The sequence below is a fragment of the Myotis lucifugus genome, unplaced genomic scaffold (assembly GCF_000147115.1).
Source record: "Myotis lucifugus unplaced genomic scaffold, Myoluc2.0 scaffold_13, whole genome shotgun sequence".
Taxonomy (NCBI): Eukaryota; Metazoa; Chordata; class Mammalia; order Chiroptera; family Vespertilionidae; genus Myotis; species Myotis lucifugus.
Window position 1 is genome coordinate 15,231,384 of NW_005871061.1, and position 12,123 is coordinate 15,243,506.

The 12,123-nt window shown below is 40.3% G+C and overlaps 1 protein-coding gene across 1 annotated transcript in view; it reads left to right on the forward strand.

Annotated features, from left to right (window-relative positions):
- Positions 1-12,123, forward strand: part of PRRG1 (proline rich and Gla domain 1) — a 166,280-nt gene that overhangs the window by 93,167 nt on the left and 60,990 nt on the right. Inside the window, exon 4 of the mRNA XM_023750460.1 lies at positions 3,315-3,504. Coding sequence (XP_023606228.1) covers positions 3,315-3,504 — 190 coding nt within the window. The remainder of the gene's footprint in view (positions 1-3,314; positions 3,505-12,123) is intronic.

Sequence of the window (12,123 nt, forward strand, 5' to 3'; positions counted from 1 at the left end):
CAAAACCGGTTTGGCTCAGTGGACTAGAGCATCAACCTGCGGACTGAAAGGTCCCAGGTTCAATTCCGGTCAAGGGCATGTACCTTGGTTGCAGGAACATCCCCAGTAGGAGGTGTGCAGGAGGCAGCTGATTGATGTTTCTCTCTCATCAATGCTTCTAACTCTCTATCCCTCTCCCTTTCTCTCTGTAAAAAGAAATCAATAAAATATATTTTTTAAATATCACATTGCTCAACACCAATGATGAAAAGAAAAATCTTTTAAGTAGTCAGAAGAAAAGAGACACAGTATACACAGGAATAAACATAAGGATTACAAAAGATTTCTCATCAGAAACAGTGTAAGGGAGAAGATAGTAGAGCAACATCATTAAAGTACTCACAAGAGGGGAAAATCCTCTCAATTTATAATTCTAGACTGAGTGAAAATATTTTTAAAAATAGTTAAAATATATTTTTCATATATAAAAGGTTGAATTTTTTATCACCAGCAGATTTGTAGTGTAAAAAATATTAAAAGAAGTCCTGCAAGCAGAAATAAAATTTTTCCAGATAGAAAGAATGATCTATGCCAGTGATGGCGAACCTTTTGAGCTTGGCGTGTCAGCATTTTGAAAAACCCTAACTTAACTTTGGTGCTGTGTCACATATAGAAATATTTTGATATTTGCAACCATAGTAAAACAAAGATGTATATTTTTTATATTTATTTTATATATTTAAATGCCATTTAACAAAGAAAAATCAACCAAATAAAACGAGTCCGCGTGTCACCTCTGACACACGTGTCATAAGTTCGCCATCACTGATCTATGCCAAGAAATGGAAAACACCAAAGAAAGTAAATGCATAGGAAAAAATATAATAGAAGTTTCTTATTATTTAAATATATTTAAAGATAATTAACTATTTAAAAAAATAATAATGTAATGTCAGTTTTATAACCTCTGTGAAAGTAAAATACATGACACCAATAACACAAAGATTGCCCGGGAAAGATGAAATTTTGTTACAGTGAAGTTTCTATACAAGGTGTGAAGTGGTATAATATCCACTTGAAAATAGACCGTGACAAGTTAAAATTCTATATAATAAAGAGCTATAGGCAAATAGTCATCACACCCTCATGCCATCACACCATACTGGCTCAGACACTCAACACTGGGTAGAGAGGAATGGGGCCCAGCCAGGCTCTGGCCTGGGAGAGGGATAAGCCACTCGCACCAGGGTCCCAGGTTCCAGCAGCTGCGCCTGTGCCTCTGGTCCAAGAGAGGGACAAGCCGCACGCCCTGTGGTCCCTGGTGCCTGCAGCTGCAGCCTAGGCAAAGCCACCCACCCACGATCCCCTGTGTCTATGGCTGGCCTGGGTGAAGTTGGCCCGGGTCCTGGGTGCCTGTGGCTTGCCAGAGGGAGGGAAGCCCAGGTTCCGAGTGCGGAGCGAGGAAGAGGCAGTTAGGGGCAATCAGGCCAGCAGGGGAGCAGTTAGGGGCAATCAGACAGGCAGGCAGAGGTGGTTAGGAGTGATCAGGCAGGCAGAGGTGGTTAGCGGTGATCAGGAAGGCAGGCAGGTGAGCAGTTAAGAGCCAGCAGTCCCAGATTGCGAGAGGGATATGCCTAAACTGGCAGTCAGACATACAGGAAGGGGTCCCTGATTGGAGAGGGTGTAGGCTGGGCTGAGCGAACCCCGCTCTATGCACAAATATTGTGCACCGGGCCACTAGTCAGTAATAAATCTATATCTCATATAAAGTAAATACATCTCTATAATGAGGTAAACCTTAAATTCATTGATAATGTTATTTTCAAAAGAACATTCACTGTTTTTTATTTACTTCAATATATTCTTTGCAACATATAGACGTTTTTAAATATCTTGAAGGATCTGTAATGTGCTTTTCCCCATGTTAGAAGTGTATCAGATTAAGGAATTTTCTATTTTTTTTTTTTTTTTGCAGTAGTGGAGATTAATTTCTAGTGTCTCTGCAAACAAACATGACACTTTTAGGAAAATGTTATTGAAGTATACTTTAAAATGAGTTCAGCCAGCATGGATGTCAACCTATGAACCAGGAAGTCACAGTTTGATTCCTGGTCAGGGTATATGCCCAGGCTGGGGGCTCATTCCCTAGTGTGGGGCATGCAGGAGACAGCCTATCGATGATTCTCTTCATCATTGATGTTTCTTTCTCTCCCTCTCCCTCTCCCTTCCTCTCTGAAATCAATAGAAATGTTTTAGAAACAAACAAGCAACCAAAAACTGTTAACTTGTTAAAAAAATAAAAAAAATAAAATGAATCAGTATGTAAAAATAATTCCCCATAACTGTGTATCTCCTGCCTTTATTTTATTGGATATCATAAATGTGCATTTTGAATGTTTATATAAAATGCCTCTGAGTCATGCAGAATTTTCTTTTTCTGAAGGACAGTGTAATGGGGTTGAATATATTGTCTCAATATATTTAACTTAAGTGAATTTAGAACAAAATTATTATTAGTGTTCCTTGGAATGAATTATGGCTAAATTTATCTTAATTTCTTGATGTTGTTTTGTCACCTCTTCTTTTTCATACAAGTAAAGCTCCTCTTGGTTCATATGATTAGGTCAGTTGGAGTTTTATTTGTGTTTTTTAGTTAAGGGATAAAGACTGATCATCTAGAGCAGCGGTTCTCAACCTGTGGGTCACGACCCCTTTGGGGGTCGAACTACCCTTTCACAGGGGTCGCCTAAGACCATCGGAAAACACATATATAATTACATATTGTTTTGTGATTAATCACTATGCTTTAATTATGTTCAATTTGTAACAATGAAAATATATCCTGCATATCAGATATTTACATTACGATTCATAACAGTAGCAAAATTACAGTTATGAATTAGCAACGAAAATAATTTTATGATTGGGGGTCACCACAACATGAGGAACTGTATTAAAGAGTCGCAGCATTAGGAAGGTTGAGAACCACTGATCTAGAGACTGGATTTTGGTTTGTTTGCTGCTATCCAACAGAACAGTACCAATGATACCAATGGTGGTATCATTGTTACTATATTTAAACACCCATGGTTGGCAAGAACGTGCTAAAGTCTGAATATAACATAGTAAACTATATCACTGTCCCTGCCCAGAACACCTGTTACTGAAAGGACATACTAACTTGATGAGGAAGATGGCAGATGTGATGGTTTGGAGCTAAATGCTACTTCATTCCTGACTCACACAGAAAGAGCTTTAGGATGTTGGCTCTGTATTCTAAAGAGTATCTAGCAGTTTTCATCTTGTATATTAACTTTACACATTTTTATTAAAAGTGTATGCTTATTATTGTATCTCTTTTTAGTTTTCCTCACGGGAGGAAAAGCAAATACGGTACTAAAACGCTACCCAAGAGCTAATGGACTTTTTGAAGAAATAAGACAGGGAAATATTGAGCGTGAATGCAAAGAAGAATTCTGCACATTCGAAGAAGCAAGAGAAGCTTTTGAAAATAATGAAAAAACTGTAAGTATGTTGGCAGTTTAAAATTTTTTTTCACAGATTTGCCTACCTTTGTGATATATGTTTGAAATCTGCATTCCCAAACGGTATGCATTGCTAGCAATTAAAAGTTACCCTTGTGAAGAACTCTGAAAGTGGCATCTAACAAACTACTGTATGGATTGAGGGCTAGATTCACATCCCTGTATGTTGGCCTATCTGTGCAGGTCTCCTTTCCATAGGACTCTGCTGAACTGACATTTGTCCTCTTAGCAAGGGGAAGCAAGTGTTTGTTTCATAGGAAGCATTCAGGGAAAGTTATAGTTGACATCATCCCCTTACTCTGTCTAATCAGAGAGAAAGTGTGGAGGAAGCTAATAGATACTGACACTAATTTAAATGGTTTACTTCTCCTACCAAAGAAAATACTTACCTGAACTCCTCTCCCCACTCTGTGAGAACAGTCCTCTTCACCTCTCTTTACACTAGTCCACAGGCTATTTAAGGAGAGCAGGGATGGGAAAGCACAAGGCAGCGGTATAAATTCTATAGAACTGCTTTGAACTTCTAAATTGCATTGCAGGAGGTAGCCATTATATAAAGATGCATTCCTGTGTACCATGAAAATAACACTTGATACTAAACAAGGGATGTCAGATGTGTTAGAGGGACATGAAATTTTATCTCAGAAGTAAAATTTTATGGCTGAAGTTTTAAGGATAGGGGCTTTTATCTCGATAGATAGAGAGGAACCCAGGGGTAAAAGAGCTCAAGGTCTAAGAGCTCAAGGTTGTTCCTAAGTATTATTCTGTTACTGTTGTAAATGGAATGTTCTTTTCCATGGTTATTACGGATTTGTGTAAGCTACTGAGTTTTTAAACCTTATCTATATATACAAAAGCCTAAGCGACCAAACAATCGAACGACCAGAACGACCTGAATAACTGGTCGCTATGATGCACACAAACCACCAGGTGTAAGACGTTCAACGCAGTAGCTGCCCCCACAGTGGGAGTGCCACTCAGCTGAACTACCCGTCTCACTGGCCCACCAGCTCGGTGCCAACCACTCACTCCCTCCTGCAGGTCCAATCTTTGAAGAAGATGGACAGGCACTGAAGGACTGGCTCTGCCGGCATGGTCCTGACAGCACTGATGGGCTCTTGAAGTCAGCCTCAGGCACTGCAGCTGCTTCCCCTCCCTAGATGCTCCACAAGGAAAAAACAATATAAAAGTGGCCACCAGGTGGTTCCTGACAAGCAGCGCTAATGTCAGTGGGACAGATCAGGATTCTGGGCCAGCAAGGGTGTCCCATGACCTGTCTGGGGAGCCAGTTTTGTCCCAACCCTCCCCTACCCCCCTCAGCACCCTACCCATGCATGAATTCGTGCACCAGGCCTCTAGTTGAATTATAATTGACACTAAAGGCCTAATGCACAAAATTCCCTCAGCCTGGTCTGTGCCCTCTCACAATCCGGGACCCCTCACTCCTAACCGCCTACCTGCTTGCTCCTAACCACCTGCTTGCTCGCTCCTTACTGCCTGCCTGCTCACTCATAACCACCCGCCTGCTCGCTCCTTACCACTTGGCTCGCTGCTCCTTACCGCCCGCCTGCTCACTCCATACCACCTGCCTGCTTGCTCCTTACTGCTTGGCTCACTACTCCTTACCGCCAGCCTGCTCACTCCTTACTGCTTGGCTCGCCACTCCTTAGTGCTGCCACGGAGGTGGGAGAGGCTCCCACCACTGCTGCTGTGCTCGCCAGCCATGAGCCCAGCTTCTGGATGAGCGGCACTCCTGCTGTGGGAGTGCACTGACCACCAGGATGCAGGTCCTGCATTGAGCGTCTGCCCCCCTGGTGGTCAGTGTGTGTCATAGCAACCGGCTAGTCTGGTCGTCCGGTTGTTCCACCATAAAGGTTGCTGAGCTTTTATATATGTATACATATATATACCATTAACCATGCATATTTCATGTATACAATTTGGTAAATATATATACTAGAGGCCCAATGCATGAAATTCGTGCAAGAGACTCGGCCTTTGCAGCTGAGGGACCCTCGGCTCTCGCAGCCCTGGCTTCATCTGGAAGGTCATCCAGACGGTCGCCCAGAAGGTTGGACGGTTGTTCTGCTGTTCAGTCTAATTAGTATATTAGTTCTTTATTATATTGGATATGCACTGAGTGGCCAGATTATTATGACCTCCTGACATTTGTAGGCAAATTAGCTATAATTTCACGCTGAAGTTGCTAGAGGGCCAGACCATTATAAATAGTGAAGCAGGTTGTTTACCATGACAGTAGAAGTGATTATTTTCTGAAGACATGGGTAAACAACGCGATTTAACAGCCTTTGAACATAGTATATATTTGAACGTGAGTGGCCATATTATTATGACTACCCCATCAGTACTTCCTTGGGCCACCTTTTGCCTTCAATACTGAGGTGATTCTTTTTGGCATTGACTCCACGAGATGTTGAAAGGTGATGCGAGGAATCTGACACCATGCCTGATGAGTAGCACTGTCCAGTTCTGTGAGATTTGATGGTTGTGGAACCAGCTGCCTGATGGCTCTTTTAACTTCATCCCACAATGCTCAATTGGATTGAGATCTGGTGATTGTGGGGGCCACCTAAGCAGGTAAAGTCTCCCTCATGTTCTTGAAACCACTCCTGCACAATACGAGCACTGTGGCATGGTGCATTGTCTTGTTGGAAGAAGCCATCTCCATTGGGATACGCCATCAACATGGTAGGATGAACTTGATCAGCAATGATACTTAGGTATGTTGTGCTATTCAGATGTTGTTCCACATGAATTAAAGGGCCCAAATCATGCCAGGAAAACATGCCCCAAACCATAACACTGCTCCCCCCAGCTTGAAGGTTTGTACTCATGCATGTGGGGTACATGCTTTCATGCTGTTTCTGCCAAATTCTCACTCTGCCATCTGCATGATGCAACTGGAAATGTAATTCATCGGACCACATGACTTTTTTCCAATGCTCGACTGTCCAATCCTTGTATTCCTGTGAGAATTGGAGGCATTTTATTTTAGTAACTGCAGACAGCAAAGGTGTTCGAACAGGCCTTCGGCTTCCATATCCCATATGATGCAGTATATGGCTAATTTGTCTACAAACATCAGGTGGTCATAATAATCTGGCCACTCATAATAATATATATCCCACATTCAAAGGCTGTTAAATTGCATTGTTTACCCATATCTTCAGAAAAAAATCACTTCTACTGTTGTGGTAAACAACATGCTTTCCTATTTATAATGGCCTGGCCCTCTAGCAACTTCAGCGCAAAATTATACCTAATTTGCCTACAAACGTCAGGTGGTCATAATAATCTGGCCACTCAGTGTATATGAAACCATCACCACAATCAAGATAGTAAACAAATTCATCATCCCCAAAAGTTCGTTCTTGCTCCATATAATTCCTTCTTCTCACCTGTCTCCACAAACAGCATCCCCAGACAATGATTGATCTGATTTCTGTCACTATCGATTCATTTATATTTTCTAGAATTTTCTATAAATGAAGTCATACATTATGTACTCTTTTGTCTGACTCCTTTCACTAAGCATTACTATGTTCAGATACATCCATTCTACATGTACCAATAGTTCATTCGTTTTTTAGACATTGGGGTTGTTTCCAGTTTGGGATTATTACAAATAAAGCTGCTATGAACACTTATATACTAGGCCATTAATTTTTAATTAATGAACGATGTATTTATTTTGACTTGAGTTCTAAGAAATCTCATGCTCTAAGTCTAAGTTATACTTTCAAGGATGCATTATGTGTTGTTAAACCTTTTATTTGGAGATTATTATAGATCCACAGAAAATACAGAGAGTCTCCTTGTAACCTTTACCCAGTTCCCCCCAATGGTTACATCTTACATAATTATAGTACAACTAGAGGCCCAGTGTGTGACATTCGTGCACTGGAGTGGAGGGTCCCTCAGCCCAGCCTGTGCCCTCTCACAGTCCAGGACACCTCAGGGGATGTCCGACTGCCTTGGAGGTGGGAGAGGCTCCCACCACTGCCGCTGCGCTTGCCAGCTGTGAGCCCAACTTCTGGCTGAGTGGTGCTCCCCCTGTGAAAGCGAACTGACCATCAGGGAGCAGCTTCTGCATTGAGTGTCTGCCCCCTGGTGGTCATTGTGTATCATAGCAACCGGTCGTTCTACCATTCAGTCGATTTGCATATTAGCCTTTTATTATATAGGATATCAAAAAAGAAAACTGACATTGGTACACACTCTGTGTATAATTCTATGTCATTTTATCACGTGTTTATATCCTATAATCACCAGTAGTAATAAAGATGCAGAATTTTTTCACTACCACAAAATTATTTTTTTAATTCTTTATTATTTAAAGTATTACATAAGTCTCCTTTTTCCCCCATTGACCTCTCCCCGGTCGCCCCCACCCCCCAGTACATGCCCTCATCTCCCTACTGTCTGTGTCCATTGGTTATGCTCATATGCATGCATAGAAGTCCTTTAGTTGATCTCTTACCCCCTCACCCCCTTCCTTCCCTCATAGGTTGGACAGTCTGTTAGATACTTCTGTGACTCTGGTTCTATTTTTGTTCATCAGTTTTACAAAATTCTTTCTTAATAGTCATACCTCCCCCTTCCCCAACCCACCATCTCTAACTTTTTGTAATCACTAATCTGTTTCCTTACCTCTGTAATTCTGTCTCTGCAAGAATGTTTTATAAATGGAATCATAATATGACACCTTTTGATATTGGCTCTTTACACTCAGCATTATGCTCTTGAGATTCTCCAAGTTGTTGTGTATATCAGTAGTTCATTTTTTTCATTTCTGAGTAGTATTCTATGGTATGGATGTATCACATTTTTTTAAAAATTATTCACTCCTTCAGGGACATCTGTGTTGTTTCCAGTTTGGGGCTGTTACAAATAAAGCTGCTATAAATATTTATGTACAAGCTTCCATATGAACATAAGTTGTTTTTTTTCTCTGGGATTGTAAAGTTGTTGGGTTGTATGATAAGTATATATGTACTTCTTTAGGACACTGCAAACTAATTTGTCATTGTACATATTACCATTTTACGTTTCCTCTAGCAGTGGTTGAGTAATCTGCATACTCGCAGCACTTGGTGGTGTTACTATGTTTTGTTTGAGTCATTCTGATAGGTGTGTAGGGATATCACATTTTAATTTCTATTTCCTTAATGGATAATTATGTCAAACAACTTTTCATGTGCTTATTTGATATTTGTATATTCCCTTTTGTGAAATCTCCCTTTATGTCTTTCACTTATTTTCTTTTTTAACATTGATTTTTAAAATTGAGATATAATTAATGTACAACATTATATTAGCTTTAGGTGCACAACATAATGATTTGACATATGTATATGTTGTAAAATTATTGCCTCAATAAGTTTAGTTAACATCCATCATCACACAATTTGTATTCTTTTTTTCATGATGAGAAATTTTAAGATCTACTTTCTTAGTAACTTTCAAATATGTAATACAGTATTATTAACTATAGTCACTGTCACCGTGCTGTATATTATATCTCCATGACTTATTTATTTTATAATTAAAAGTTTGTACCTTTTTAAAATTTCTTTTTAAAGTATAATTGATATACAATCTTATATTATTTTCACATGTACAATAGAGTTATTTAACATTTTTATGCCTTACAATATGATCACCACACTAATTCTAGTAATCATCTGTCCCTTTTGACTCCTTTACCCATCTCCCATCCCCATCTCTGGCAACCACTCTTTAAAAAAAAATTAAAAATTAAATCTTTTGTGTTGAAAGTATTACATATGTTCCCTTTTTTCTCTCATTGACCCCATCTAGCCCACCCCCATCTCCCACCCCAGGCCTTCAACACCCTATTGTCATATTACCATTTGACATAATAATCTCATATGCATATGAGTTCTTTGGTTGATCTCTTCCCACCCACCCACCCGCCCACCCTCACCTTCCCTCTGAGATTCAGTAGTCTATTCCATGCTGCTATGTCTCTGGGTCTATTTTGTTTATCAATTTATTGTGTTCATTAGATTCCACGTATAAGTGAGATCATGTGCTACTCTCTTTCTCTGACTGGCTTATTTCACTTAGCATAATACTCTCCAGCTCCCTTCATGTCTTCTCAAAGGGGAAGATAGCCTTCTTTTTTTACTGCTGCATAGTATTCATGGTGTAAATGTACCACAGCTTTTTATACACCATCTACTCATGGGCAGTTGGGCTATAAACTCAAGATGGATAAAATACTTAAGTGTAAGTCATGAAACCATAAAAATCCTAGAAGAAACCATAGGCAGCAAATCTCAGACATCTCTTGTAGCAATATGTTTGTAGATATCCCTCCAGGACTTCAGCTGCTGTCTGTGGGAGCCCGACCAGCCCTTTCGCGCGCCTCTGCACTTCCTATGAATCTCTATATGGTCTCCAGTTTCCATCCTTGGTTATCAGGGTTCTCTCCAGCTAGTCCTCAGTTGATATTTCAGGGTGGTTCTTCTGTATTTATTTGTATTTCCAGTTTGATTCTGGGAATGTGTCAGTTTACTGTCTACTCACTTCGCTGCCATTTTGTAGTCTCCCTGTCCAAGGATTTTAGATCCAAGTCCAGAGATTCCTTTTTAGATAATACCTCTCATTCTCATGCTGCCATTTAAATTTGTTTATTGTGGAAATTGTTTAAAAGAGAAATTAAAGAAAGAGGTATGCAGTTCCCCTCTATATAAAGCTACATTGGAAATCTCTGAGTTCACAGCCCATGGCAGGAACTAGCATGTCAACAACTGTGGGTAGAGATAATGATTGCAAAAGATGCTCAATGTCTTAGTTATTTAACAGTTGATCACTAGTTTCCTGGAAATTACTTATCGCTCTTACAGGCAAAAACTCAGATTCTTAAGGATTATTAGGGAAACTCCTATTTCACTTAGCTTCCCATGATCCATTGATGGCACTCTAGTCACTAATTCAGAACTTTGCCCTTTGAGGGATGAGGGAATTCAGTAAGGAAAGGAGGTGGGCATAGACATATGAGGGGCAGGAATGGGGTGGCCTTGTAGCCATCTCCCAGCCATGCTCAATACATTTCCATCCAAATCTTCCCAGACTTTCCCTTTGCTAGACCCATCCCACACCTTCCTGGGGGAGGAGCCAAATATGAAGTTTCCCTTCAGCCACATGAGGGTGGTTTCCTGGGACTCCCACAGGCTTTCTCTATATTTCTTTTAGGGATCTCTTGAGAATAAGTTAAATGGGGCCAAAGTATGTTATTGTATGCAGTTGGTATTATGAGCTACTAGAGAGATGAGGAAGGTCTGACTTCTACAGGCAGGTATCACTTTGTCCATTATATGATAATTTATGTTAAAATTTTTATTATATTGTTTGTGTTGTTTTTAAATTATTGGTGAACTTAATTCTGTGTCAGCTGGGCTCTTTTTTAGATTATAAGTCCTATGTAATCTCAGTTATTCTTTTCAGGTTAGGATAGTAACAATATGGAGAGTTTCAGCCTGTATATTCCCAAAGAAGTGGGCTTGGCTCCAGTGTGGGTCTCTCCTGCTCATGCCAGCAGTCTGTGAATCTTGACGATAAGTTACCTCATCAGCTTCCTTTTCCAGTGCCAGTTCATCATTTTCAGACATTCCCTCAGAGACTGGGTACTATAGGACTGATGGGTCCTTTTTTTTCACTTGTAGAATAATTTGTACCATAGCTTTAATATAAATCTGCATGTTATAAACAGCAGTGTCTAGATAGTGATGTTCTGTTTAACCTCCAAATATGCTGCTGTTTAACCATGATTGCACTGAAGACACATATAGGATTTCAGAATTAATCAGTGCTCCTTGTTAGAATTAATTTGCCAGAGAGTTCTTCTAATGGACCTGGTAGAATCCTAAGGGTTCCATGGCAATACTGCACCAGAGTTTCAGGTCACATAAGACACGAGTCTCATATATAAAAAGACCTTGCCTTGTATAGCCACTCTACAGCGACAATCTAAACTTCTGTCCCTTAGAGACAGGCAGATCTCTTACCTTTATAGGTAGGCACTTTGAGCATAAAAACTATCGATTCTCTTCCATTCAAAACTTTAGTGTTGTATTCGCTTTATGCTCACCTTTTCCTCTTCTGCTCCTCCAGCTTCTGCTAAAAGCTTGACTTTATGATTGTGGAGTGAGGAGAGAGACATGATTTGCTCTTTGTCCCTTGCCCTTCCCATTTCTCTCTTCTCTGGTATTTTGAGGACCTGGAGGGAAGGAAAGGGAAAGGGGACAGATGTCTTTAACTTAAATGGTATTGCGATAGCCTCTTCTTGGCTGTAATTAATTATTAGGTTGTCTTAATTATAAGTTGGGTGAGAGGCACACCATATTCAAGGAGTGCTAGAAGAAACCTCCCCACAACATGGTAGTTCCAAGAATAGGAGTTATGACTCATGTGGTCCTCTTTTGCCTTATTCCCCAGCAGGCTCCTATCCTGATATGCACACCTCACTTCCTTGTTTTGGGGGCCCTTTGCCTTGCAAACAGCCCTGTGGGGCAAAGTACAGCAACAGAGCTCCAGCTTTCCACTGTATCCA